Source organism: Saccopteryx leptura, chromosome X (assembly GCF_036850995.1).
Source record: "Saccopteryx leptura isolate mSacLep1 chromosome X, mSacLep1_pri_phased_curated, whole genome shotgun sequence".
Classification (NCBI taxonomy): Eukaryota; Metazoa; Chordata; class Mammalia; order Chiroptera; family Emballonuridae; genus Saccopteryx; species Saccopteryx leptura.
The window spans coordinates 39,145,990-39,173,053 of NC_089516.1; the positions used below are offsets into that span (position 1 = coordinate 39,145,990).

Consider the following 27,064-nt stretch of genomic DNA (forward strand, 5'->3'; position numbering starts at 1 on the left):
TTGTTTGTAGGTCAAGTCAGGATTCTTCCATGAAAGTGATTCCAAAGCTGTTGCTAAGTCCATTAGAGACCGAGTGACCCTGATAAAGAAGACAAGAGAGAAGAAGCCAGCTGGCTGTTTGGAAGAACGCAAGGATTCGCAGTGCAAGTCTGTGGGGAATGTTCTTCCTCAGCCCCAGAATACAACTTTGCCCCCTGCTCCTGCTCAGCACACCACCACTGACTGTGAAGAAACTGAAGCAGATCAACAAGTTAGACAACAGCTTCTACAAAGAAAACCACAGCAGGGCTGCTCCTCTGTTACAGGTAACAGTTATAATTTATAAAAGCAAACAAATATGTCATTATATCCCCTTATCTTTAAATACTACTTTTGTATTTTTTCGAAGCATTCCATTATCTGTCATTTTATCAGTCCTTTTACAAAACCCCTGAAACAGACAAGTCAGCTAGTTTTATTTTAAAATTAAGAAACTATTCTGATAAGTGACTTGTCCAAGGTTCTAGTGGCATAAGGATTATAATCATTTTACCATTTTAAGAGTCTAAAATCATTTGATAAAGAAAATTAGGAACTGAAGATATGACTTATTTTTCAAGAGATAATTTTCTAAACTTTAAGACCCTTTTTTAATTTTGAACTCAAGTATAAAATTAACACAGTTTCTCTTAATTTTTCAATTGTAATTCATGCTCTCTCTAGAAGGGCACAGTATTCTCATAGTAATAACTAATTGCTATATAAAAACTATTATTCTCTAGTCAAATTTTCGGAGAATGAGATGAATATAATATTTAGATCTTACTGAAATCCTAATGACAAATGTAGATTGATTAGGGATATATGTGAAAAGGTCAGCAAATGGAATTGATTTTTATGTGATTCTTTGGTGTTAGCTTTTGCTTTATTAAGAAAAATGTAGTCATACTATAGTGTCAGCATAGAGAGTTTACATGATAGTTTTTGATTAATTCTGCAATGTACATATTTTATTTGAAGATGTCTCAAGTTGTCAGCATAAAAAATTTTTAAAGAAACACTTACCATTTCCTATGGATTTGGACCTGGTGCTTCAAGTTTTCACGTTTACCTGTTGCTTATATTCTTTGTCGTAGGTGACAATTTGTCCGAAGCAGGAATTGGATCAGTTATACACTCAGATACCAGTCAACCCAGTACAGCCTATTCCTCAGACCAGACAATGACTTCTCAAATGGTTTCTAACATCCCACAAGCCGAAATAAATGTTCCAGGGAAAATTTATCCATCCCAGCAGCTAGTAGGACATTACCAACAGATTTCAGGGGTGAGATGACCTGTTATTTTTTTAATTTATTTTTTTTTTTCTTGAGAGAAAGAGATACAGGGAGAGAGAGAGAGACAAGACGCATCAACTCATACTTGCATCACTTTAGTTGTTCATTGGTTGCTTCTCGTTCGTGCCTTGACCAGGCAGTTCCAGAAGAGCCAGTGACCCCTTGCTCAAGCCAATGATCTTGGGTTCAAGCCATGGACCTTTGTGCTCAAGCCAGTGACCATTGGATCATGCTGATGATCCTGCACTCAACCTGGCAAGCCCACGCTCAAGCCGGTGACCTTTCAGGGTTTTAAACCTGGGTCCTCAGCATCCCAGGTTGGTGCTCTATCTACTGCGCTACTGCCTGGTCAGGCATATTTTAAAATATATAATCAATATATTTACTGGAAATGAGAGGCTTTATCTTTAATTTTTTTAACTGTTGCAGAAACAGCCAAAGCCGGCTCAGCCCCACATTTTGCCTTTGGCTCAAGTTCAGTCCACTGTTTTGTCTGTACATGTCCTTGTACCCCCAGTTGTCTCACAACTCCGGTGTCCCCGTGAACTATCTAGAAGGGCTCACAGATAAAGACCCAGTATTTTAGAGACCCTGTATTCAGTTAAACACATCTAACACTGCCTAGATTTTGTGCCACGCAAGGATGTCTTTCACAAATTTATCATAGTTTATATAAAAGTTACTGAAAGCTAAAAGCTGTTTCTGCTTTCCGTCACCTAGAACATTCTTCTTTAGGATGTACTGAAACTAACATTGTGTTAGTAGAATCTTGAGATGCTGCTTGTATAATAGGAAAAGAAACTGAACTCTCTATATGGATAAAAAATTTATTTAGGCCTTAATCTCTGTCCTCTGGTAATGATGGTTTGCTCTTTCTATTGGACTTTTCAAGCCTGGTTTGAATATGGAAGGATGTCTTCTACAGATTAAATATAGTATTTTAATAGCCTTTTTAATAATTTTTTTAAATGTAGAAACAAGACTTATTTTTATTTTTTAATTATAATTTTTAGCACTTTCATCTGAATTTTTTACTTTTTAAAATTCATGTTTGTTTCTATAGGAGAAATAAGTGTTTTTGCCTTTTAGACTCTCAAAAGTCAGCATTATTCATTTCGGGTAATAAGCAAACAGTCTTTGTGAGAGTTCATACATCAAGACTATATCCTGGTTCCCTAGGTTATGGGCCCTGGACACTTGGTTGTGCTCTGCTTTGCTATCACTTCATTTTCTTTCCTCAAAGTCACCATCCCCTGCTGTGTCTTCTGCTTTTGGAAATGAAATTATCTGAGCCTCCTAGACATTCTCTGTTTATGATTTAGTTAGCAGCTGGTTCATCTGTTTCTTTTAAGCAATTGACATATAGTTTGTCACAGTTCATCAGTAAACATTTAATGACCACCATCTCAGGGGATTAATAATAAAATAAAATAGAATATTCCTTGCCCTCAAGGAACTCATAGTCTTGTACGGGAACGTATACACATACTTGACAAATGCCTGAGCATTTGAAATCTGCCAGGGGCAGATTTAATCTGATACAGTTAACACTGCCTGATATTTGGCTAGTGTTAGTAGGTGATACGGTACATATTTGTATTGAGCTCATTTTGATTTGTCTCTAAGACTATAATGCAAAGTGTGTTGAGTGGATGTTTAAATTTACTTGGGTTCAGCCACTTAAGTGTTAGGTATGTGTATTTTAAAAAATGTTTTCAGGCCCTGGCCGGTTGGCTCAGTGGTAGAGCATCGGCCTGGCATGAGGAAGTCCCGGGTTCGATTCCCAGCCAGGGCACACAGGAGAGGCGCCCATCTGCTTTTCCACCCCTCCCCCTCTCCTTCCTCTCTGTCTCTCTCTTCCCCTCCCGCAGTCGAGGCTCCATTGGAGCAAAAGATGGCCCGGGCACTGGGGATGGCTTCATGGCCTCTGCCCCAGGCGCTAGAGTGGCTCTGGTCACAACAGAACGATGCCCTGGATGGGCAGAGCATCGCCCCCTGGTGGGCATGCCGGGTGGATCCCAGTAGGGCGCATGCGGGAGTCTGTCTGCCTCCCTGTTTCCAGCTTCAGAAAAATACAAAAAAAAAATTATTATAAAAGTATTATTTACCTATTTAAAAATAAAGCCCATAATGTTATAAAGAAGAAAGTAAAAATTACCTCTTATTCCTCCAGCTAGAGACCATTTATTTTTTTACATCTAGAGGTAGAACCTTAGTCTAGATTTATCTTTCTCTATGTGTACCTATATAGCTTGGTTAATCACAAACGTCGCATACATACTATTTTGTAGCCTGCCTTTTTCTCCTGATATGTAGAAGCCACATAAGGAAGCACTTTGACCATTGGGGTCTCTGGATTAGTATAGTGGTTCAAGTTTTAGGAATTATAGCAGCTAACCTATATTTATTCAGCCAACTTTCTCCTTTCCTTTTGAGAAAGCTTTTGTGTTCATTTTAGCTAGGAGTTTGAAATCCTTTTGAGCCTTTTCTTGGAACTTCTTACTGTGTGGTATGTGAAGGTGTCAGATTCAGTTACTCTGAATCTCAGCCAGGTTTTGAATGAGTGATGTGTCAGTTGGAATAAATGAGAAGCCATGAGTAGTATATTGCTGGGACTGGTCTCAGCCCCTAGTGTATTCATCTAGCAACTAGCATTTACTCATGGTATTAGAATTTTTATAGTATTAAAGCTATACCCAGCACTTTTTTAGTAACTTGATGAAGTTTTTGGAATATAGCATTATTTCATCTCTCATTTGGTTTGGGACCATCTCATTTGAATGGGCTTATTCTGTGCGTTTATAATTTAAATTTTCCTTGCACCAACATAAGGAACTACAGCTGAGCTTTGGACAGATGGACAAACTTCATCCAAACCTGTGACTTTAGACTTGCCAGTTATTGGAGTTCCATAACCAGTCTTTACTGCAGTTTCTCCTCATACATTGCCTGCTTCACATGTTCTTTCCCAGCATCCAACAGTTGCTCTTCAACTTAAACCTCGTCCTAGAAATTAACCAAATCACCAGGTGCCAATCAGACTTCTAGTTTCTTACTGGTTAATCATTCTCAAGCTTTGTCAAATCATTCTGCTGCTCAGTATGTGAGCAGTGTACGGAATGCTGCTGGTGTAGCATAGCTCTGTTCTAGTTCCATTGAGGGCCATTCAAGGGCCCATCAGCCTTCACAAAAGATAAATTCATTATCCCAGCTATACCGTGGGACACGTCAGGAGTCTATAACTCCAGGTCCTTCAATGCCACAAAGTCAGATTATGCATTTGAAGAAGCCTTGTTTCCAAGCCTCTATTCAGCAGCAGCCATTAAATTTACAATCTAAGATTATGACATCATCACAGAAAAATGCTCAGCAGGGTTGTATTCTATGAGAGTCTGAAGCACATGCCAGTCAGTGGCAGCTAAAGAGCGGCATTGAAAGTGTTATTCAGCCCCTGGAACAGCCATTTTATTCTGTTCAACACACTTATCCAGGACCACCTACAGAACTTCAGTCCTTCCCATTGAAGGCTCCTGAGCAGCTGCCCTTTGTGATACATTCTAAGAATAAGCTTCTTTCCCATCAGAGTCAGTTTGCTCAACCCAGACTCCAGCACAGCCTGTTTATTCACTACCAGCGCCAAAGCATCCTCTTTACACTGTCCAATCACTGGGATCACAGCCAGATTCATCCATGCAGGTTTCTCAGTCAGTCCCACCCACTGGAATAGCCCTGTTATTCAGCCCCAGCCCAAGGGCAGCCTGCTTATCCAGTGCAACCTCTAGTTCTTAACTTTTTCAGACCAGCCAGCATATAGGATGCGAATAACTTACCCTGTGTAACCTATGGAATAGTCTGTTTACTAGGCACTGCCTCTTGAGCATACCTCTTATTCAGGACCAACTGCATCATCCAGACAACTGAACAGGCAACCATTATAACCCAGTATGTATACATAGTAAACCCTTCTAATAGCAAGAAAGTACGTATCACAAACTCTGCAGATCAGAAGTTATACTCAGTACCACCTTATGTAACATAGACATCTGAACAACAAGTCTTTTAACATAATCCCAAGGTAATAATTCAACAAGAGACATATTTACCATCAACCTTAGATATACAGACACATTCTGCTGAACCTTTATTTAATGTCCAGCATTCAGAAACTCCATCTTAGCAGATGTCAGTTTTGGACACCAGCAGCTAAAAGCCTGGTCAGCTAGCATTGTATCTCAGGGCCATGCAAGGACAGCTTCAACACCTTCATTCAGCGGGCCTCCTCACAGGCCCAGATCCAGCCCCGTTATTTCTCTGCACCAGATTCCGACGCACACCTAACACCAAGCCAGATTTCTCACTCAGCTTTCACTCAACATCAGCAGATAATTTATTCATCTCATAGACAAACACACAACAGCCATCAGGTGTCTATTCAAGAAGGTCACATTAACCGACAGCGTTCTTTGTGTAGCCAGCGTGCTGTTTTCCAGCAACTGGTACCTCATTCACAGGCACCTAACCAAGTTCAGCCTTTACCAGCTATTCCAAAAGCCATTATAAATATGGTCTAGGTTACACCTCCTTTGCAAGAACAGTTGCAACCAGTGGCAATGGAACAACAATATGTAATACAACCTTAAAGCAGCCTCAAGTGCTTCAGGCATTAGACAGCAAACTTCCCCTGCAGAGAAACCTAGCATAGCACCAGCTAGCATGTATTCAGCAGCATTTTCCTGTTCAGCCACAGTGGCAGCCATCTTCTAGCTTAGCACTTGTTTCTGAGTCATCAGGAACACAATTACAACAGCAGAGCCTGTATCAAAGCCGGGCCAGGACTTGAACCCAGACTACCGGGCTGCAGAAGCAGTTCCCTTAATCATTACACCATTCAGCCTCTTTGTTAAATAACTATCTTCTCTGCCAGAATTGGAGAAAAAGAGTATAATGGTGTTAGTGAGATTTATTTAATTCAGGGGATTGATTGAAATAATTAAAGGAAGGAACTGAGAATCCAGTTTATTATTCTTGATCTTATGTTCTGCTTTAGATATCTATAAAAATCTCCTTAGTTTATTGATTTTGGCTAATGAAATGCTTTGAGGTTCTTAGATAAAAGGTTTTTCTAATAATGATATATTACTATGCTAAAGAGCTATTATCTCAAGTATTGTGTACTTTATAAAATTCCCTCTTCATTAAGGACATAAATCAGCAATTTTCAACTGTTTTCATCTCATGGCACGTATAAACTAATTACTAAGATCCTGTGGCGGCCTGACCTGTGGTGGCACAGTGGATAGAGTGTCAACCTGTAACGCTGGGGTCGCTGATTCAAAACCCTGGGCTTGCCTGGTCAAGGCACATATGGGAGTTGATGCTTCCTGCTCTTCCCATTCTCTCTCTCTCTCTCTCTCTCCTCTAAAATGAATAAAGAAAAGTTTAAAAAAATCCTGTGGCGCACTGAAAAATATATTTTTTGCCAATCTGACAAAAAAAATAGGTGTAATTTTGATTCATTCACACTGGATGGCTGTTATTGTGTTGGCTTTTGTCATTTTTTTGTTTGTTTTTATTTGGCAATCTAAGGGAAAAGATGTCAGTGCCCCTGACTAAATAGTCAGGTATTGCATGTTTTAAAAATTCTTGTGGCACACCACACCGATTGAAAATCGCTGGCATAAATGATAATGAATTCCTATGTGTGCGTGCTGTGACTCCTAACAGGAACGATCAAGGATTAATAAAGATCTTTGCAGCTGAAGTTTCTTCAGCTCAAGCATGCTGTTCCTGGATTCATTCCTTTAGAATAGAGTTCTTCACAGTGTATTTTGGTTTAGAATATTCATTTCTTTTTTTTTTTTTAAGAGAGAGTGAGTGAGGGACAGACAGGAAGGGAGAGAGATGAGGAGCATCAACTCATAGTTGTGGCACCTTAGTTGTTCATTGATTGCTTTCTCATATGTGCCTTGACTGGGGGGCTCCAGCCAAGCCAGTGACCCTTTGCTCAAGCTAGCAACCTTGGGCTCAAGCCAGCCACCTTTGGCTTTAAACCAGTAATCTTTGGACTTAAGCCAGCGACCATAAGGTCATGTCTTTGATCCCATGCTCAAGACAGCAACACTGTGCTCAAGCTGGTGAGCCTGTGCTCAAGCCAGCAACCTCTGGATTTCGAACTTGGGTCCTTAGCGTTCCAGGCCAGCGCTGTATCTGCTGCGCCACTGCCTGCTCAGGCATATTTTTGCTTTTTATCCATTCCCAGAGATTTCCCTGCTTTGCTTTCTCCCACCTCCCTAATTTACCTAATCTATCACCAATCAATTTTATGTAACCCCCTTACATCTTTCCCTTTGATTCTAGTGTATAAAATAAATGGTAAACCCACCATTTTCTGGAGCATTTTCTCAATTTGTTAAGACTTTGCTTCATGGCACTTGTTGACAGTTTGGATCAAATAAACTCAGAAATTTTTTCCTGGTTTGGAAGTTTCTTACATTAACAAGCTTTAGGGTTTTTGTTCAGGTATATAGTTGATTTTGAATTAATTTTTATGAATGTGATGTAGAGGATGAAAATTGTTTCCCCCCTTCCATATGAACATCCCAATGTCCATTGTTCAAGCTCTATTTTATTTCCTTCTCCCACCAGATTATTTTGGCACCTTTGTCAACAATAAAAAACCCAGAAAAACATATAGCACTTTTGCCAACAGTAAAACAAATAAATAAATGTGACTCTGTTTCTGGGCTGTATACCTATTGCATTGATCTGTTTGTGCATTATCCTAACTTTATAGTATGTCTTGAGGTTAGGACAACTCTTTCTACCTTTTTTTTTTTTTTGAGAGAGAGGAAGGTAAAGAGAGAGAGAAGCATAAACTTGTTCCACTTAGTTGTGCCATTGATTGCTTCTCACATGTGTCCTTACTGGAGTTTGAGCCAGCGCCCTGGGGATTGAGCTGGGCCCTTGGAGATCAGGCTGGTGAGCTAAGAATACAGCTGGGTCGATCTTCAGCCGGCGACCTTGGGATCAGTGATGCTGGACTTGACCCAGCGATGGTGCTCCCAGAGGACACTGTATCCGCTGAGCCACTGGCCAGGGCTCATTATTTTGCTTTATCAAGACTTCTTTGGATATTCTAGGTCCTTTGCATTTCCATATAAATCTTAGAATCAGGTGGACAATTTATCCAAAAAATAAATAGTCTGGTGGAATTTTAATAGGGATTGTGTAAACTCTATAGATCAATTTGGGGAGAAATAATATAACAATATGGAATCTTGCAACCCAGGAACATAGCATAGCTCCCCATTAATTTATATTTTCTTTAATTTCTCAGCATAGTTTTATTGTGTGGAGGTTTTAGCACATCTTCTTTTGGATGTATGTGGAGATACATCTTTTGGTAAACTTATTCCTGAATGTTTTATGTTTTGAAAATATTATGAATGGAATTGCTTTTTAAATTAATATTTTTCTGATTTTTACTATTTCTTTATAAACTACAATTTTTTGTGTGTATTCTTGTATTCTGTGACTTTACTAAATTCAAATTATTAGTTTTGTTATCTTTTTCATTTCTAGGGATTTTTGATATAAATCATTATAATCTGCAAATAGTGGGAGTTTTACTTAATTATTTGCAAAATTTATGCTTTTCATTTTTATTTTTGCCTTATTGTTCTAGCCACAACCTCCAACACAGTGTTAAACAGTAAAGAAGATACTGGACATTTTGTCTTGTTCTGATATCAGGGAGAAAATGCTCAATATTTTATTAAGTATGTTGTTAGCTGTAGGATTTTCTAGTTGCCCTTTATCTAATGAGGAATTTCCCTTTATTCCTAGCTTGCTAAGAATATTTTATCTTGAGTCTGGTCGGATTGCTCAGTTGGTTAGAGCATCATCCTGATACACAAAGGTTGTGGGTTTCATCCCTAGTCGGGGCACATTCAGGAACAGATTGATGTTTGTCTCTTTCCCTTTCTCTCTCTCTAAAATCTATCAATTTTTTTAAATCAATCAATTTTTTATAAAGAATATTTTATCTTGAGTAAATGTTGAATTTTGTCAAATGCTTTTTCTGCATCAATAGAAATGGTGATTAGATGACATACAACAAATATGGTGGGATTCACATTGACCAGTTTACTGTGTTTCCTTTGCCTCTTGTTTTTTATTTTTCCTGGCCATCCTTCTTTTGGGTAAAAATGATTTTTTTAGAATCCAGTTTCAATTTTTCTATTATCTTTTTAACAATATATTCTTTTATGTTTTAACAATTTCTTTTTTTTATGCCAGAAACATATAGAGATACAGAGAGAGGGACAGATAGGGACAGACAGGCAGGAGGGAGAGGGATGAGAAGCATCAATTCTTCATTGTGGCTCCTTACTCTCCTTAGTTGTTCAGTGATTGCTTTCTCATATGTGCCTTGACCAGGGGGCTGCAACAGAGTGAGTGACTCCTTGCTCAAGCCAGCAACCTTTGGGCTCAAGCCATCGACTGTGGGGTCATGTCTATGATCCCACACTCAAGCCAGAGACCCTGCACTCAAGCTGGTGAACCCATGCTCAAGCCGGCAACTCAGGGTTTTGAACCTGGGTCCTCCGCATCCCAGTCCAATGCTCTATCCACTGCACCAAGTCTGGTCAGGCTGTTTTAACAATTTCTATACAAATTTATTTATCTGGGCAAATATTTTATCCTGATATCATTCCTACACCATTAAATTCCCCCTTTACAATTTTTTTTAATGTTCACAAGTTGTACAACCATCACCACTCATTCCAGACATTTTTATCACCCTAAAAAGAAACTCCAGCCTGGCCTGTGGTGGCGCAGTGGATAAAGCACTGACTGAGAACACTGAGGTCACTAGTTCAAAACTCCGGGTTTGCCTGGTCAAGGCACATGTGAGAGTTGATGCTTCCTGCCCCTCCCCCTTCTCTCTCTATCTCTCCCCCTCCCTCCCTCTCTAAAAATGAATAAATAAAATCTTTTCAGAAAAGAAAAGAAACTCCATAGCTATTAGCAGTCATTCTTCATTCCTGACCCCTTACTCCCCCATCTCCTGGGTGTCACTTATCTACTTTCTATTTATTTGCTTATTCTAAGCATTTCACATAAATGGAGTCATACACTATATGGCCTTTTATGTCTGGCTTTTTTCAGTTATGGTAATGTTTTCAAGGTTTCTCTGTGTAGTAGCATGTATCACTACTTTATTCCTTCTCGTTGCCAAATAATATTCCATTATATTGATTATGGTACATTTTGTATAACCATTTGTCAGTTGATCACTTTTAGATATATTCTACTTTTTTGTTGTTATGATTAATGCTGCTGTGAATATTTGTGTATAAGTTTTTGTGTGAACATTCATTTCTGCAATTTTTACCCAAGAGTGAAATCCTGGGGGGGTGGTATGTTTAACTTTTTTTTTTTTTTTTTTTTTTTACAGAGACAGAGTCAGAGAGAGGGATAGACAGGGACAGACAGACAGAAACAGAGAGATGAGAAGCACCAATCATTAGTTTTTTATTGCGCGTTGCAACACCTTAGTTATTCATTGATTGCTTTCCCACATGTGCCTTGACCGCGGGCCTTCAGCAGACTGAGTAACCCCTTGCTTGAGCCAGTGACCTTGGGTCCAAGCTGGTGAGCTTCTGCTCAAACCAGATGAGCCCGCGCTCAAGCCGGCGACCTCAGGTCTTGAACCTGGGTCTTCCACATCCCAGTCCGACGCTCTATCCACTGTGCCATTGCCTGGTCAGGCGTGTATGTTTAACTTTTTGAGGAACTGCCAAATTTTCCAAAGCAGCTATACCATTTTACATTTCCACCAGCAACTATATGGGTTTCAATTTCTCAACATCCTTATTTGTCTTTCTGACTGTAGTAACCTAGTGTATGTGAAGTGATATCTATCTCATTGTGGTTTTTATTTGCATTTACCTGAAGGCTAATGATGGCAGCAGAATTTTCATATGTTTGTGGGCATTTTGTGTATCTTTTACCTTCTTAAAAGAAATAACTGTTCAAATCCTTTGCCAATTTTAATTGGGGTGGTTTTTTTGGTCTTTTTAAGTTGTAAGAATTCTTTATATATTGTGGATGCTAAACTCTTATCAGATACGTGATTTGCAAATTATTTCTCCCATTTTGTGGGTTACCATTTCACTTTCTTTTTTTTTTCTGAAGTGAGAAGCAGGGAGGCAGACAGATTCCCACATGCACCTGAACAGGATCCACCCAGCATGCTCACCAGGGGGCGGTGCTCTGCCCATCTGAGGCCCTTGCTCCCTTGCAACCTGAGCCATTTTAGCTCCTGAGGTGGAGACCATGGAGCCATCCTCAGCACCCAGGCCAGCCTTGCTCCAATGGACCGTTGGCTGCAGGAGAGGAAGAGAGAGATAGAGAGAAAGGAGAGGGGGAGGGTGAAGAAGCAGATGGACACTTATCCTGTGTGCCATGGCTGGGAATTAAACCTGGGACTTCCACATGCTGGGCCGATGCTCTTCCACCGAGGCAACTGACCAGGGTTCCACATTCTAAACCAGTAAAGTAATTAACATTTTTTTACTCTTCAGACTTGGCAGTTTTAATTCTAACCCTAGTATGTTTAAGACCTAGAATGGGCCTGACAGGTGGTGGCGCAGTGGATAGAGCATCGGACTGGGATGTGGAGGACCCAGGTTCCAGACGCCGAGGTCGCCAGCTTAAGCGCGGGCTCATCTGGTTTGAGCAAAGCTCGGCAGCTTGGAACCAAGGTTGCTGGCTCAAGTAAGGGGTTACTCGGTCTGCTGTAGCCCCACAGTCAAGGCACATATGAGAAAGCAATCAATGAACAACTAAGGTGTCGCAATGAAAAACTGATGATTGATGCTTCTCATCTCTCTCCGTTCCTGTCTGTCTGTCCATATTTATCCCTCTCTCTGACTCTCTCTCTCTGTCTCTGTAAAAACAAACAAACCCAGAAAGGCAGTTAGTAAAGGTACCAGTGTTTTTGAGATGTGTACTTTGTTTCTAGTTATGTTTCTATTTCTCTACTGTTTTTTATTTTGTTTATTTCGGTTTTTTTTGGAGGGGGGGGTGAGAGAGAGAGAGAGAGAGAGAGAGAGAGAGAGAGAACAAAGAACGAGAAGGAGCAGGAAGCATCAACTCCCATATGTGCCTCTACCAGGCAAGCCTGGGGTTTGGAACCAGTGACCTCAGCGTTCCAGATCGATGCTTTATGCACTGTGCCACCACAGGAAAGTATAGAAATTATATGAAAAATGGACTTTGTTGATATGTACAATGCTGATATTAACTGGCAAAAGAATCTCCATGCTCAGTTTGTTGAGAAACATCCATGGATCTACTGTAGGTGAATATGATTAAAACATTCAAGTTTATTCTGGTAAAGGCAGTTTTAATATATATACCATGTGACCATTTTTCTGAGGCATTCTAAAGGAGTAAATCTTATAGTTAGGGAGCTGACATTGAGGACCAAGCAGTGTCACCTCATTCAATCTTCACTGTAATTTCCTCTATAAAGTAGTTAATTCCATTAAATGAAAGTTTTTGTGTAAAAATTGAGAATTAGAGTTATGACTGGTTTCTCTAGAGAGAGAGTGATTCTGGCTTCCAGGGTTTTAAACCATTTATGTAAAGGAGCTGCTTAGCACAATAGTGTTTTTCTGTGAAATTACTTTACTCTACTTGAAGGGAAATTGGTCTAAGTAGTGGGTGTGCTTGCTGAACATTGTCAAAAAATTGTTCCCAAAAGACACATGTTGCTTAGTATGAATTCATAGTGTCCAAGGAAATTAGTCATTTGAAGTGATTTACAGGAACATTATTCAGCCTTCTCCCTTTTACAATGGAAGTTAGTTAACGCACTGAGGATGTTGAAGAAATGGGAACCTTTCTGGTTCATCTCATTCTCCAGGAAGGAACCAACCTCTGAAGTAGCAGCACAGTTGAAATCTTCAATTTGGGAGATTGGTGGAATGAGATAAGTGACTGATTGTCTGTGGATTACTATTATAAGGTATTTAAGGAAAAGGCAAACTATTGCTTTGGGGGGATAGAATGAAAGTTTTTTTTTTTAATTTATTGTGCTATACATGTTACATTCTGTTTTTATATGTACAGTCAATTTTGAAACATGGTTTTAACAATTTGGACTTAATACTGATTGCTGGTTTTAGTATAAAGCACCAGTTTTTATACTACAACATTCCAATTCTTGATTCTTTTTTTTTCTCTATCTCCTTTTTTTTAGTGACAGAGACAAAGAGACAAAGAGAGGGACAGATAGGGACAGATAGACAGCAAGGGAGAGAGATGAGAAGCATTAGTTCTTCATTGTGGCACCTTAGTTGTTCATTGATTGCTTTCTCATATGTGCCTTCACCAGGGGGTTACAGCTGAACCAGTGTCCCGTTGTTCAAGCCAGTGACATTGGGGAGGGGGTTTGAACTGGGCCCTCAGCATCTAAGGTCAATGCTCTGTTCACTGTGTGCCACCGATCAGGCTCCTACTCTTGATTCTTTTTTTTTTTTTTTAAAGATTTTTATTTATTTTTATTCATTATAGAGGGGGGGGGAGAGAGAGAGAAGGGAGGAGGAGCAGAAAGCATCAACTCCCATATGTGCCTTGACCAGGCAAGCCCAGGGTTTTGAACCGGCAACCTCAGCGTTTCCAGGTTGACGCTTTATCCACTGCGGCACCACAGGTCAGGCCTACTCTTGATTCTTAAATTTTGCTTCATACCTCTGTAGTTTAGAAAATGCCTTTGTATAATTTTTCAAGGTTAATCCCATGTGCTATTTTTAATTCTTTGGGTATCTGAAACTTACTTTTCATTTACATACACAAGTGAAATATAATTTGTCTGGATAGAAAAAAATAGCAATTTACCTTTTCTTCTACAGGATATTTTGTTTTGTTGACTTCTAGTTAATGCTACAGAAGAGAAACCTAAAGCCAGATTTTCGGTTCCTTTTTCCTCCTGTTTACAGGTGGCATTCATTAGCCTCATAAGAAAAAGTTAGGCGTATATCTTTTATATGTTTTGGTATTATATTTCCTTTTATGAAAATATTAAAAATTTTTTTTCATTTATTGATTTTCGTCAGAGAGGAAGAGAGAGAGAGATTGAGAGAAAGAGAGAGAGAAACATTGAGCTGTTTCTGTATATGCCTTGACCAAGAATCGAACCAGCAACCTCTGCACTTTAGGACAATTCTCTAACCAACTGAGCTATCCAGCCAGAGCTTATAAAATACTTTTTAAAATAACTTTACTACCTGACCAGGCGGTGGCGCAGTGGATAGAGCATTGGACTGGGACGTGGAGGACCCACTTTCGAAACCCTGAGGTCACCAGCCTGAGCGCAGGCTCATCTGGTTTGAGCATGGGTTCAGCAGCTTGAGCCGAAGGTCATGACTTGAGGAAGGGATCACTCACTCTGCTGTAGCCCCCCCCCCCCCCCAAGGAACGGATGAGAAAGCCATCAGTGAACAACTAAGGTTCCGCAACGAAGAATTGATGCTTTTCATCTTTCTCTCTTCCTGTCTGTCCCTATCTGTCTCTTTGTCTCTGTCTCTGTCAAAAAAAATAACTTTACATCTTATAAATACATTTTAAAAATACATAAAAGTAGAAAGTTATAAGTATGTTATCCTAGCTCTCAGAAACAAAACCTTTAATGTTTTCTAGATATTTTTCTATGCATACATGTACACAAATATATTTTTAGTATTTATTTGATAAGAATCAGATCATACCAGCTTTTTGAAGAATTTCTTATTAGTAATTTGGCTTTACTTATAGGGAATCTACTTCCCAGAATGCTAAATGGCTCAGTTAATTTCATCTTTTTCATCTCCAATATGCATCCTCACTTCTGTCATTTAAAAAATCAAACAAGCCTGACCAGGCGGTGGCGCAGTGGATAGAGCATCGGACTGGGATGCCGAGGACCCAGGTTCGAGACCCCGAGGTCGCCAGCTTGAGCGTGGGCTCATCTGATTTGAGCAAAAGCTCACCAGCTTGGACCCAAGTTCGCTGGCTTGAGCAAGGGGTTACTCGGTCTGCTGAAGACCTGCAGTCAAGGCACATGTGAGAAGGCAATCAAAGAACAACTAAGGTGTTGCAATGTGCAATGAAAAACTAATGATTGATGCTTCTCATCTCTCCGTTCCTGTCTGTCTGTCCCTGTCTATCCCTCTCTCTGATTCTCTCTCTGTCTCTGTAAAAAAACAAAAACAAACAAACAAAAAAAACTGGCCTGACTTGTGGTGGCGCAGTGGATAAAGCGTCGACCTGGAACACTGAGGACGCTGGTTCAAAACCCTGGGCTTGCCCAGTCAAGGCACATATGGGAATTGATGCTTCCTGCTCCACCCCCTTTGTCTATTGTCTCTCCTCTCTCTCTCTCTCAAATGAATAAATAAAAATCTTAAAAAAAAACCCAGCCACCAAGCAAACAAACAAACAAAAAACCAGTGTTCAGTGTTCATTGCTGTCTCTAAATAGCTGTACAAACCTTTAAGTGCTGAGATTAGAGCAGTACCTTGCTTGTTGTTAAGACCCTTGATAACTTAACTGAGGGCAGATATTAGGAGGAAAGTATGAAGTCCAAGTCTCCTTTCAGTTAAGGTTCCCTTTATAGAGGACCCAGGGGGAGCCCAGAGTGAAGCCCAACCAAATTTTTCTCTCCAATCTAGTTCTACCTGCCTTATCATTAGTGAAACTTCTTTCCAGTTTCTAGCCTTCTCGTCTGTCAGTACTCTCAGTGCTGGAATGTTTTCATCTTTTCTTTTTCTGCCTGGTTAATAGCCGAGGTGTCATCTGAGTCTGTCCAAGAAACTGTGCTGTGGATCAATTAGTTCTTAGGGTAAATTTTATTATTCAGAATCTAAGGTTTGCTAAGAATTGGGCTTAGATAACAGATGAAGGGTTCTTTATAAATATAAAAATATGGAAGTTGGCATTATGCACAGTGGTAATTTTAATTAAATAAACAATATTTTCACTGTTAAGCAGTATATACAACATACATACAGCTTTGAGCCTGTTTTTATCTTTAGATAGACCTGGTTAGAACTCTGTCTCTTTGAGAGAGATTAATTTATTTTAGCTTTGCCTCTTTTAATTTATAAAATCCAATTTTAAAATGTCTATCTTGCGTTTGCAACTTACTTTGAAATGCATAAAAAGTAAGATGGGTTGATGGATATACATAATAATGCAAATGTAGTAAAATACTGAATACAGACTGTGGTTGGTGGATATATGGGTTTTCACTGGACATATTCAAGTTTTTAGTCAGAAATATGTGCCTATCTTGCAGGCCTATTAGGATTAAATGAGATTAAATAACAAAAGCCTGGAACATAATGAGTGCTCAATAAATAGTGGTTATTAAACAACACTTCATGGGAGAGACACGTTTTATAATGTTGATAATACAATAAGGCAGTTTATAAAATGTTTAAAAATACTTACCAGCCTGACTAGGAAGTGGCGCAGTGGATAGACCGTCCGCCTGGGACACAGGTTCGAAACCCAAGGTCACTAGCTTCAGCGTGGGGTCACTGGCTTGAGTGTGGGATCGTAGACATGACCCATGGTCGCTGGCTTGAGACCAAAGCTCACTAGCTTGAAGCCCAAGGTCTCTGGCTTGAGCAAGGGGTCACTTGATCTGCTGTAGCCCCCTAGTCAAGGCACATATGAGAAAGCAATCAACAAACAACTAAGGTGCAACAACAAAGAATTGATGCCTCTCATCTCTCTCCCTTCCTGTCTGTCTGTCTCTGTCTGACCCTTTCTCTGTCTGTCTTTCTGGCAAAAAAATAAAAATAAAAAAGATAATTAAAAATACTTCCCAGTTTCACCGGTTTCCTTCATCCCAGAATAACAATAAGAATCTCTGGAATGCTTAGATTTTCTTTTCCCTTTTTCATTCCTCCCTTTCTACATTTTTCCTCTTCTTTCCTCAAAATTATTAAGTGCATCCAGGCAGAGAACCCCTGTTGGGAGGAGAGCAAATAATGGTAAAGGAGAAAGAAGGGTTAGGAACTAACAGAGACTAACAGAGAAGTCCCTCTGCTGTGTATAAGGGGTTTCTGCGCTCACTCCTCTTTGGAGTCATTTATCTACTCATTCATTTCGCTTACAGCCTCAGCTTCCTCTTTGGTAAAATGAAGATAATACCTACGTCTTAGAGTTGTTGTAAGAGTTGAATTTAGTTAAATAATGTATATAAAGTGCTTAGCACTTAATAAATACTCAAAAATAGTGGTTTTGTTGCTATAATAAAAATAAAAACAGTAATAAAAATGAGAACATTCTAATAATGAAAGGTATTATTGAGCAGATATTTCTGTTTTAGGTATTGGTTAGGCACTGGGAATATTGTAATAAATCTTACAGATATGGTCTCTTCCTTCCAAGAGCTCACATTATCATGGGTGAGAAAGATCTTAGAAGCAAGTTCAAGAGAGAGCTTTAAGTGCCAGTGCCAGGCCTAGATTAGATCTGCTTCTCATTTTGTCCTTGTCCTCAGTCTGCAAGTGTCCAGAAGTACTTTAGTTTTATTCAACTTTGCTAGCAAGTTATCAAAATCTCAGGTATCCAGATACCAAGTTCTTATTAGGAAAAGGGATTGGCGCCTGTCTTTCATTTGGATTATTTTAGAGAAGAAAGAGAGAGAAGGGGGGAGGAGCAGGAAGCATCAACTCCCATATGTGCCTTGACCAGGCAAGCCCAGGGTTTCGAACTGGTGACCTCAGTGTCAACACTTTGTCTATTGCGCCACCACAGATCAGGCTTCATTTGCATTTGAAGGTGGGGGGGTGGGATAAAAATAAACACAACATACCATTTCTTACCTTCTACTTCCTCCTCCAACCTATACTAGGTTTTTTTGTGGATAAATTAGATCAGCTTTAATTATAGATTAGGTAGTTCTTCGATATAACAATTGTTTAAACATTGAAAGCAAATACTTCGGCAAAGAGATTTCTTTATCTTTTTTTTGTATACATAAGACTCAACAAAATGTAGTTAACATAACAAATGTTTGTATTACAGAATTTTAGAAGAATTATGGTGAGTCTTAGCAAGACCGAGCAGTAACATGGTGTCCTAATGCATAGATCTGGTGGCAAAGCCTGTGTATTTTGAGAAACAAAACATAGATGTTATGACAACAATCTGGAATTTTATTTTGTAACCACTTGTAATTATCAACAGGGTTGCTAAGGCTACTTGTGTTAGCCCTCAGAATCATGGCTAATGGTTTGGTTCATCTGCTTTTTTATATGATAGTTTCAAATCAAGTACTGTCATAGTATTTTTGGGAATTTCAAAACTAACATTTACAAATAGTTGTGAGGTCATTTTCATAGATGTCTTTCAATTTTTGTGGAAATGTTTCATTCTTTTTTATTTAGAAATTTAATGGGGTGACATTGGTCAATAAAAGTACATAGATCTGAACTGTTTCATTCTTACTTTTGTCTAAAATTACTATAATGTCATACATTGAAATAATGGGGACCTGCCTTGAGATTAGCAAATTTGAGGGTTAATAAGCCTGTAAACACTTGAGTATATTTTTTCCTATTAGCACATAAAGATGAATAATCTTGTTTAACACCTTAAAGTATATTTTTCCAGGCCATTTTATATACATATATATGTGTAATTTTATTGTAACCATATGTATATGCTCTTTTATCATCTTTTTTCACTGATAACATTGTCTTATATGTTTTAACATCTTTTAAAAGGCTGTCTAATATCTTTTGGTATGGATAAACCCTTATTTATTTAAGGGAGCAAGTAAAGGAAACAAGTGTATAATTTTTTTTTTTTTTTTGCTATTTAGTACAATATTCCATATTGTAAGGAACACTCTAATAGCTAAATCTTTGCGTACACTCTTATTTCCTTGGGATGATATTTTAGAAATGGAATTGCTAGACATTCTTAACACTTGTTAAATTACTCTTCAGAAAGGCCTAACCAGTTTACAGTCCCACCAGTAGTTTATTAAAGTAAATATTTATCCTATACATTTAGTATTAGGTATCTTTTGAAAGTTTTTAATTATAAAGTATATATAATAACATTATAAAAAGTAGGAAAATGGGAAAAAATCAACTAGAATGCTTTTTCCTTAACATGACAGTGATTGTAATATTATGTTATGGTATTCCAGGTTTCTGGCATACACATAAGTGGTTGTAATTATATGTAATTTTGTTTTCTGATTTTTTCATCCATTGTTAAGTAATTTCTTCTGTTGTTACTTGAACTTCAAAAATAGTTTTCGATGATCACACAGTAATGCAATCAGTATTCATAATTATCTAACTCTCCCCCTGTTTCTGGACAATTAATTAACTTGCTACCAGTTTTGTTTTGTTTCTTCCTTTTTTTTTTTCTTTTTCATTTCTTTCTATTTCATTTTGTATTGGTTTCAGGTATACAGTTTAGTAGTTAGACAATCACATACTTTTCATAGGGTTTCTCTCAATATTTCTGGTACCCACCTGGCCCCATGCATAGTTATTAGAGTATTATTGGCTGTAGTCCCTGTGCTGTACTTTACATTCCCGTGACTATTTTGTAACTAGTATTGGTTTCAGGTATACAGTTTAGTAGTTAGACAATCACATACTTTCTATAGTGTTCCTCTCAATATTTCTGGTACCCAGCTGGCCCCATGCATAGTTATTACAGTATTATTGGCTGTACTCCCTGTGCTGTACTTGACATTCCCGTGAGTGTTTTGTAACTAGCAATCTATACTTCTCAGTTCCTTCCCCTGTTTTACCTAGTCCCCAAGCCCCTTCCCCTCTGGCAACCACCAGTCTGATCTCTGTGTCTATGAGTCTGTTTCAATTTTGTTTGTTCATTTATTTTGTTCTTTAGATTCCACATATAAGTGAAATCATCTGTTATTTGTCTTTCTCTGACTTATTTCACTTAGCGTAATACCCTCTAGGTCCAACCAGCTTTTGCAAATGGTTAAGATTTCCTTCTGTTCTTATGGCTGAGTAATACTTACTATGTATAATATCATGATAAAAATACAGTCATAGTTGCCATATATTATGAAACATTTTATACTATGTACATTTTTATTCCTTTGTATTTCTTTCAGATTTATATCTATTGATAGGATTAGCAATACTGGATCACATTTTTATGGCACAACTTTTCTTTTCATGTAACCATTTTCATATTTCTTTCTACTTTCAAGCATTTTTTTGGAAGCTTAAAATACGTTAGGCACTGTGTTAGGAGGCACTAAGAATATAAAAATGAATCATACAGAATCCCTGTAGTCAGACATTAAACATATGTAATAAAGAGGGAGATGACAAAAGATATGAACTGCTTGGTGTGTCCATCTGTCTGTCCATTCATCAGTCTATCTGTTCATCCACACATGATTTTCTTTCTGGTGCATGAGAGAGATAGTTGCAAACATGATGCCCTTTTACCCCTAAATATTTCTGTATAAGAACAAAGACATTTTCTTAAGCCCAATACAATGACCAAATCCAGGTAATTTAACATGAATTTAAAACTGTTATTTAATCTGTCGTTCACATTAAAGTTTCATTAACTGTCCAGATAATGTCCTTAGTTGCAATTTTCCTTCCACCTCCACTCCCACTTGATCCAGGATCTATAGCAATTGAAAATCATGCCTTTAGTTATATTTTTTGTCTTTTTTGTTTCCTTTCATCTGGAATAGGTTCTCAGCCTTTCTTTGTATATTTTTGAACAATAAAGGTCAGTTATTTTGTAGAATATTTTTCAAGTTCAGATTCAGATCATGCATTCTTGTCAGGAATAACATGCAACTAATATTGTGTTCTTTGCTCAGTGTGGCATATTAGGAGGCATGTGAGGTCAATTTGTCCCAATATTGCTGAGGTTATATTTGATTACTTGGTTAAGGTGGAGGCTGCCAAGTTTTTCTACTGTAAAGTGGTCATTTTTTGCTTTTGTAATTAATAAGCAATTTGTGGGGAGATAGTTTGAAACTATGTAAATATCCTGTTCCTCATCCAACTTTTACCCGCCTGTTTTATCATCCATTGATGATTTTCTAACTTAAACATTCCTTATATTTATTACTTGGCTTTGTGCTGAAAGAGCTTTCCTTTATTTATTTGTTTGTATCAGTATGACCTCATCGGTTCTTCTTTTATTGAATGGGTTATAGTCTGTTACTATCATTATTTATTCTTATACCTAAATTATGGGTGACGGGAATCCGTTCAGGTTGGCTCCTGTCTGCGTTCAATATGTTACCTTCATTCTTTGAGCAGTTCTTTACTTTGTGGTGTGGCCGGATGGTCCACGTTCATCTTGTACTTTCCTTGCTCCAGTGCTAGAATCAGCTATTTCTCCAAGGAACCTTCATCCCTTTTAGTTGAGAAACCAAGATATGAGCTAAGGCATATGTTTTTTAGAGTCCCTAGGTGATTTTGTTGGTGTCTGGAACCCACTGTAATTGAGGCTTTTATAGATAAGAGTTCCAAACTTATATTTGCTAAATGGACAGGACTAAAGAGGAGTTGAAATAGTCCAGGGAGATGAAGGAACATAAATAAGTAGAGCCACAGTGCGTGGAAAAGTGCAACTCGTAGGAGCTGTAGCTCCTATGAGTTCAGTGTTGCTTCAAGCAGAGAAAGGGCTAGAGCAGGGGTTCCCAAACTTTTTACACAGGGGGCCAGTTCACTGTCCCTCAGACCGTTGGAGGGCCGGACTATAAAAAAAACTATGAACAAATCCCTATGCACACTGCACATATCTTATTTTAAAGTAAAAAAACAAAATGGGAACAAATACAATATTTAAAATAAAGAACAAGTAAATTTAAATCAACAATCTGACCAGTATTTCAACGGGAACTATGCTCCTCTCACTGACCACCAATGAAAGAGGTGCCTCTTCTGGAAGTGTGGCAGGGGCCAGATAAATGGCCTCAGGGGGCCGCATGCAGCCAGCGGGCCCGTAGTTTGGGGACCCCTGGGCTAGAGAATGAGGTGGGGACCAGTCCAATGAGGACTTTATTTGCCATCCAAAAACACTTAACCTTACAGAAGATGAGGAGCCATTATATGGGGTTTAAACTGGGTAGGGAAGTGATCATTTTTGGCAGATTTGTATTTTAGGATCACTCTTCTCTCACCAGTGGCAATGCATAAAGTGAATTATATAAATGTTTAAAATTATTTTCCAGCAGGGTTCGCATTTCCCTTTTACACTTTCCTCCTAGAAATCAGTATTGCAGCTCCCCGATACCAACGCCTCAAAGGGATAGTTGGCAGTAGTTTTGTGAAAAATAGAGCAAGAAAGAGTGAGACCACACAGTAAGTTAAAGCTTGAGTCATTGCTTTATCTGTTTGTGTAATGGCGGTAACTCTTCCTTTTTGGAGTAGTTTTACAATCAGGATTGGAAGCTGAACATCAGTGTTCTCTGTTCAAAAATAACATAATAAAAAGCATATAAGATAATACTCTTCTTAATGAAAAATTTTGATCAATATGAATGAGGATTGCTACATTTTATTTTTATCTTTGGTAGTAAAATGAATAAGATTGATACAGATGTTCAATACTGGAGACATTCTGCCTAGTTTGTGAGGTAACCAACATATGACATGTAACTAGTATGTTTTCTGAAATAAAAGAAAATTTTATCTTTTAAGATTTTATTCATTTTAGGGGGGGGAGAGGGAGAGAGAGAGAGAAGGGGAGAGGATCAGGAAGCATCAACTCCCATATGTACATTGACCAGGCAAGCCCAGGGTTTCGAACTGGCAGCCTCAGTGTTCCAGATTGATGCTTTATCCACTGTGCCACCACAGGTCAGGCCATAACAAGTTTTATTTCTATACTATTTACAGCTTTTATCCCAACAAGTTGGAGTTGAACAACAAGCATCACTTCTAAAACCGGATTTAGTTAGAAGGTGAGTATCTTCAAATTTAATACTGTGGAAACAATAGAGGTATGTTGAAGTATTTGTATCTATTAGCGGCTCATTGTATCTTTTTCTTTTTGTATTTTTCTGAAATGAGAAGCAGGGAGGCAGACAGACAGACTCCCACATGCTCCTGACCGGGATCCACCTGGCATGCCCACTAGGAGGCGATGCTCTGCCCATCTTGGGTGTTGCTCCAGTGCAACCAGAGCCATTCTAGCACCTGAGGTGAAGGCCATGGAGCCATCCTCAGCGCCTGGGCCAACTTTGCTCCAGTGAGCCTTGGCTGCAGGAGGGGAAGAAAGAGATAGAGAAAAAGGAAAGGGGGAAGGGTGGAGAAGCAGATCAGTGCTTCTCCTGTGTTCCCTGACCAGGAATCGAACCTGGACTTCCACATGCTGGGTCGATGCTTTTCCACTGAGCCTATCGGCCAGGGCTCATTGTATCTTGACTAGAGAAGATTTGTATTCTTGTATTTATGTGTATGTTCAATAAAAATAGTAGGTATTATTTTACTTTTTTATTTTGATAAACATGGATTGTGAAATTATTAACCATTTTTTTGTTTTCATTATAATATTCCATTTCTAAGAAAAGCTTAGATTGATTTAAAAAGGATATAAGAAATAATGTAGAGTAAAATTCCAGCTAATCTAAAGAAATAAATTATAATAAGATACATAATTGTGTTATCGTTTGGTAGTTGTAGACTAATATTTTTCTGTGTTATTCAGATTGGGTAATTCCTATTGTCCTGTTTTCAAGTTCACTGATTCTTCCCTTTGTCCTATTCATTTTGCTATTATGCCCATTCAATGAGTTGCTTTTCTGTGATTGTATTTATAGTTCTCTAATTTCCTTGGTTCTTGTTTTATTTTTTTAATTTTTATTTATTGATTTGAAGGGGGGAGAGAGAGAGACATCAATTTGTTGTTCCATTTATTTATGCTGTCATTGGCTGATTCTTTTATATATCCTGACTGGGGATAGAACCCCCAACCTTGACTTGTTGGCATTTGTTTTTTTTCTAATGTTTTCTATTTTTAATGAGATTTTCTTATGTTTGCTTCAACAGTATTTATAATTGCTTTTTTTTTCCCCCATGCTTTTTTTTTTAAGTGAGAGGAGAGGAGATACAGAGGAGATCCACCTGGCAACCCCTGTCTGGGGCCAATGCTTGAATCAACTGAGCTATATTTAGTGCATGAGGCTGACACTCTCAGAACAACCGAGCTATCCTCAGTGCCTGGGGCCAGTGGTCGAACCAATCAAGCCACCGGCTGTGAGAGAAGAGAGAAAGAGAGGAGGGGAAGAGGGGTGGCAAGGGAAGCAGATAGGTCAGTTCTGATGTGTGCCCTGACCAGGGATTGAACCCGGGATGTCTGCATGCCGGGCTGACATCAGCTCTTTTCTACTGAGTCAACCAGCCAGGGCATGTAATTGATTCTTTTAAACATTTTTTGATTGATTATTTTCAGAGAGAGAGGAAGGGAGAGAGATTTCTTATATGTGCCCTGACCAGGGATTGAACCTACAACCTTGGCATATTGGGGTGCTCTAACCAACTGAGCTACCTGGCCAGGGCTTATAATTGTTTCTTGAATGATTTTGATGATGGCTGCTTTGAAATCTTTGTCAGTTAGTTCCAATATCTGACTCATCCTGGTGTTGACATCTGTTGATCGTCTTTCCACATTCACATTGTGATTTTGCTGGGTTTTGGTACGACAAGGGATTCTCGTTTGTCTCCTGAATCTTTTGGATATTACGTTGGTAGACTCTGGATGCTATTCAGATATTGTAGTTTATCAGGCAGTCACCCTGTCCTGGTGACCACTTAGTTTTCAGGGTCCTTGTGGTATGATCTGGTCTCTTGGGATCACCTAACCCCTCTGAATGGAGAGGCTGGAGAGCATTTCTCTAGGCTTGCTGCCCCAGGGCAGTTCACTAGGTCACATACTACTAGCAGAATTCCCACCAGTGTCACCAGGGGAGGAAAGGGCTTAGCTGGACCACTTTTTGCTGCTGGATTGGGGGTCAGGACACCAGTGGGCTTGGGCTGCCTTCTGTTACAGGTGAGTAATCAGGAGATCCCAAGCTGCTTTTTCCCTGAGTCCTGAGGAGCCCCGGTCCAGTCCACCTTCATCTTTTTACCCTTCAGTGCCTTCCTGTGGCTGTCTACTGTATTATTGCCAGATTTTTTAGTAGTACTTTGAGGTGAGAAACAGGAATAGTTTTTTCCATCTTGTTCCAAACCCTAAACTAATGTTTTAAGATTACTCTGCAATGTGAATGATAGAGCCCGACTGGCTAGAATTATGTCCCTTTTATCCACTGAAGTTATTATTTGTTACTGCTATTTCTGTGTGTATTAAGAAACAAAAGAGCCGTATTAATGCATCTTCTACCCCTACTTGTATTAATGCAAAATGTTTTTCTCACGTGGACATAGAAAAAATATTTAAGAATTATTTTTAATCTCTTCTTATGTATCTTTATGCAAATACTTCATGAGTAGTTTTTAGGAGGACTTTACCTAAAAATTAATTTGAGCCCTGGCCGGTTGGTTCAGTGGTAGAGCGTCGGCCTGGCGTGCAGGAATCCTGGGTTCGATTCCCGACCAGGGCACACAGGAGAAGCGCCCATCTGCTTCTCCACCCCTTCCCCTCTCCTTCCTCTCTGTCTCTCTCTTCCCCTCCTGCAGCCGAGGCTCCATTGGAGCAAAGATGGCCCGGGCGCTGGGGATGGCTCCTTGGCCTCTGCCCCAGGCGCTAGAGTGGCTCTGGTCGCAACATTGCGATGCCCCAGAGGGGCAGAGCATCGCCCCCTGGTGGGCAGAGCGTCACCCCCTGGTGGGCGTGCCGGGTGGATCCCAGTTGGGGGCATGCGGGAGTCTGTCTGACTATCTCTCCCCATTTTCAGCTTCAGAAAAATAAAAATAAATAAATAAATAAATAAATATAAATTAATTTGAAATATATCTGTATGGTGCTTACAGATCTTCTCATTTAAGTTTCAAATGTAGTTGTTGAATTTTCTTTTAGAGGGGGTGAAGAAAGGGGGGACAGAGAGAGAGAGAGAAAAGTATCAGCTTGTTTCACTTAGTTGTTTTATTTAATTGTGTACATATTGATTGCTTCTCGTACGTGCCCTGACCAGGGATCAAATTTGTGACCTCAGTGCACTGGGACAACACTTTGTCCACTGATCTATCAGGGGAAAGGCTGGAATTTCTGTATTTACTGAAATATCTTCAAATTTATTAAAGAAAAAAAAACTGAAAAATACTCTTGACATGAATAAATTGAAATTTAGTATACCCTTTCATAATCATGTTGATTTAAACCTGGACAATAAAACTAGTTAGAATTAATTATGTTGAACCTTTTTCATATTATTCGTTTTCAGTTTTTTAACCCAAATTTTGGTATCTTATTGATTAATTAATATGGAGATATAACTGACATACAACCTCATATTTCAAGTATACAACATAATGGTTCAGTATTTGTATATATTGTGAAATGATTACCACAGTAAAATCTAGTTAACATCCATCACTTCACATAATTACAGAATTTTTCCATGTGATAAGAACTTTGAAGATCTACTCTCAGCAACTTTGAAATATGCAATACAGTTTTATTAATTATGGTATCACCATGCTGCTTATTACATCCCCGTGACTTATTTTGTAACTGGAACCTTGTACCTTTTTTTATTCCCTTTGTCTATTTTG

General features: G+C 38.8%; 1 protein-coding gene across 1 annotated transcript in view; it reads left to right on the forward strand.

The window, feature by feature from the left end:
- WNK3 (WNK lysine deficient protein kinase 3) overlaps positions 1 to 27,064 on the forward strand; it is a 183,157-nt gene that overhangs the window by 91,657 nt on the left and 64,436 nt on the right. Inside the window, exons 8-10 of the mRNA XM_066356281.1 lie at positions 11 to 305; positions 1,116 to 1,306; positions 23,249 to 23,313. Of these exons, the coding sequence (XP_066212378.1) occupies positions 11 to 305; positions 1,116 to 1,306; positions 23,249 to 23,313 (551 nt within the window). The remainder of the gene's footprint in view (positions 1 to 10; positions 306 to 1,115; positions 1,307 to 23,248; positions 23,314 to 27,064) is intronic.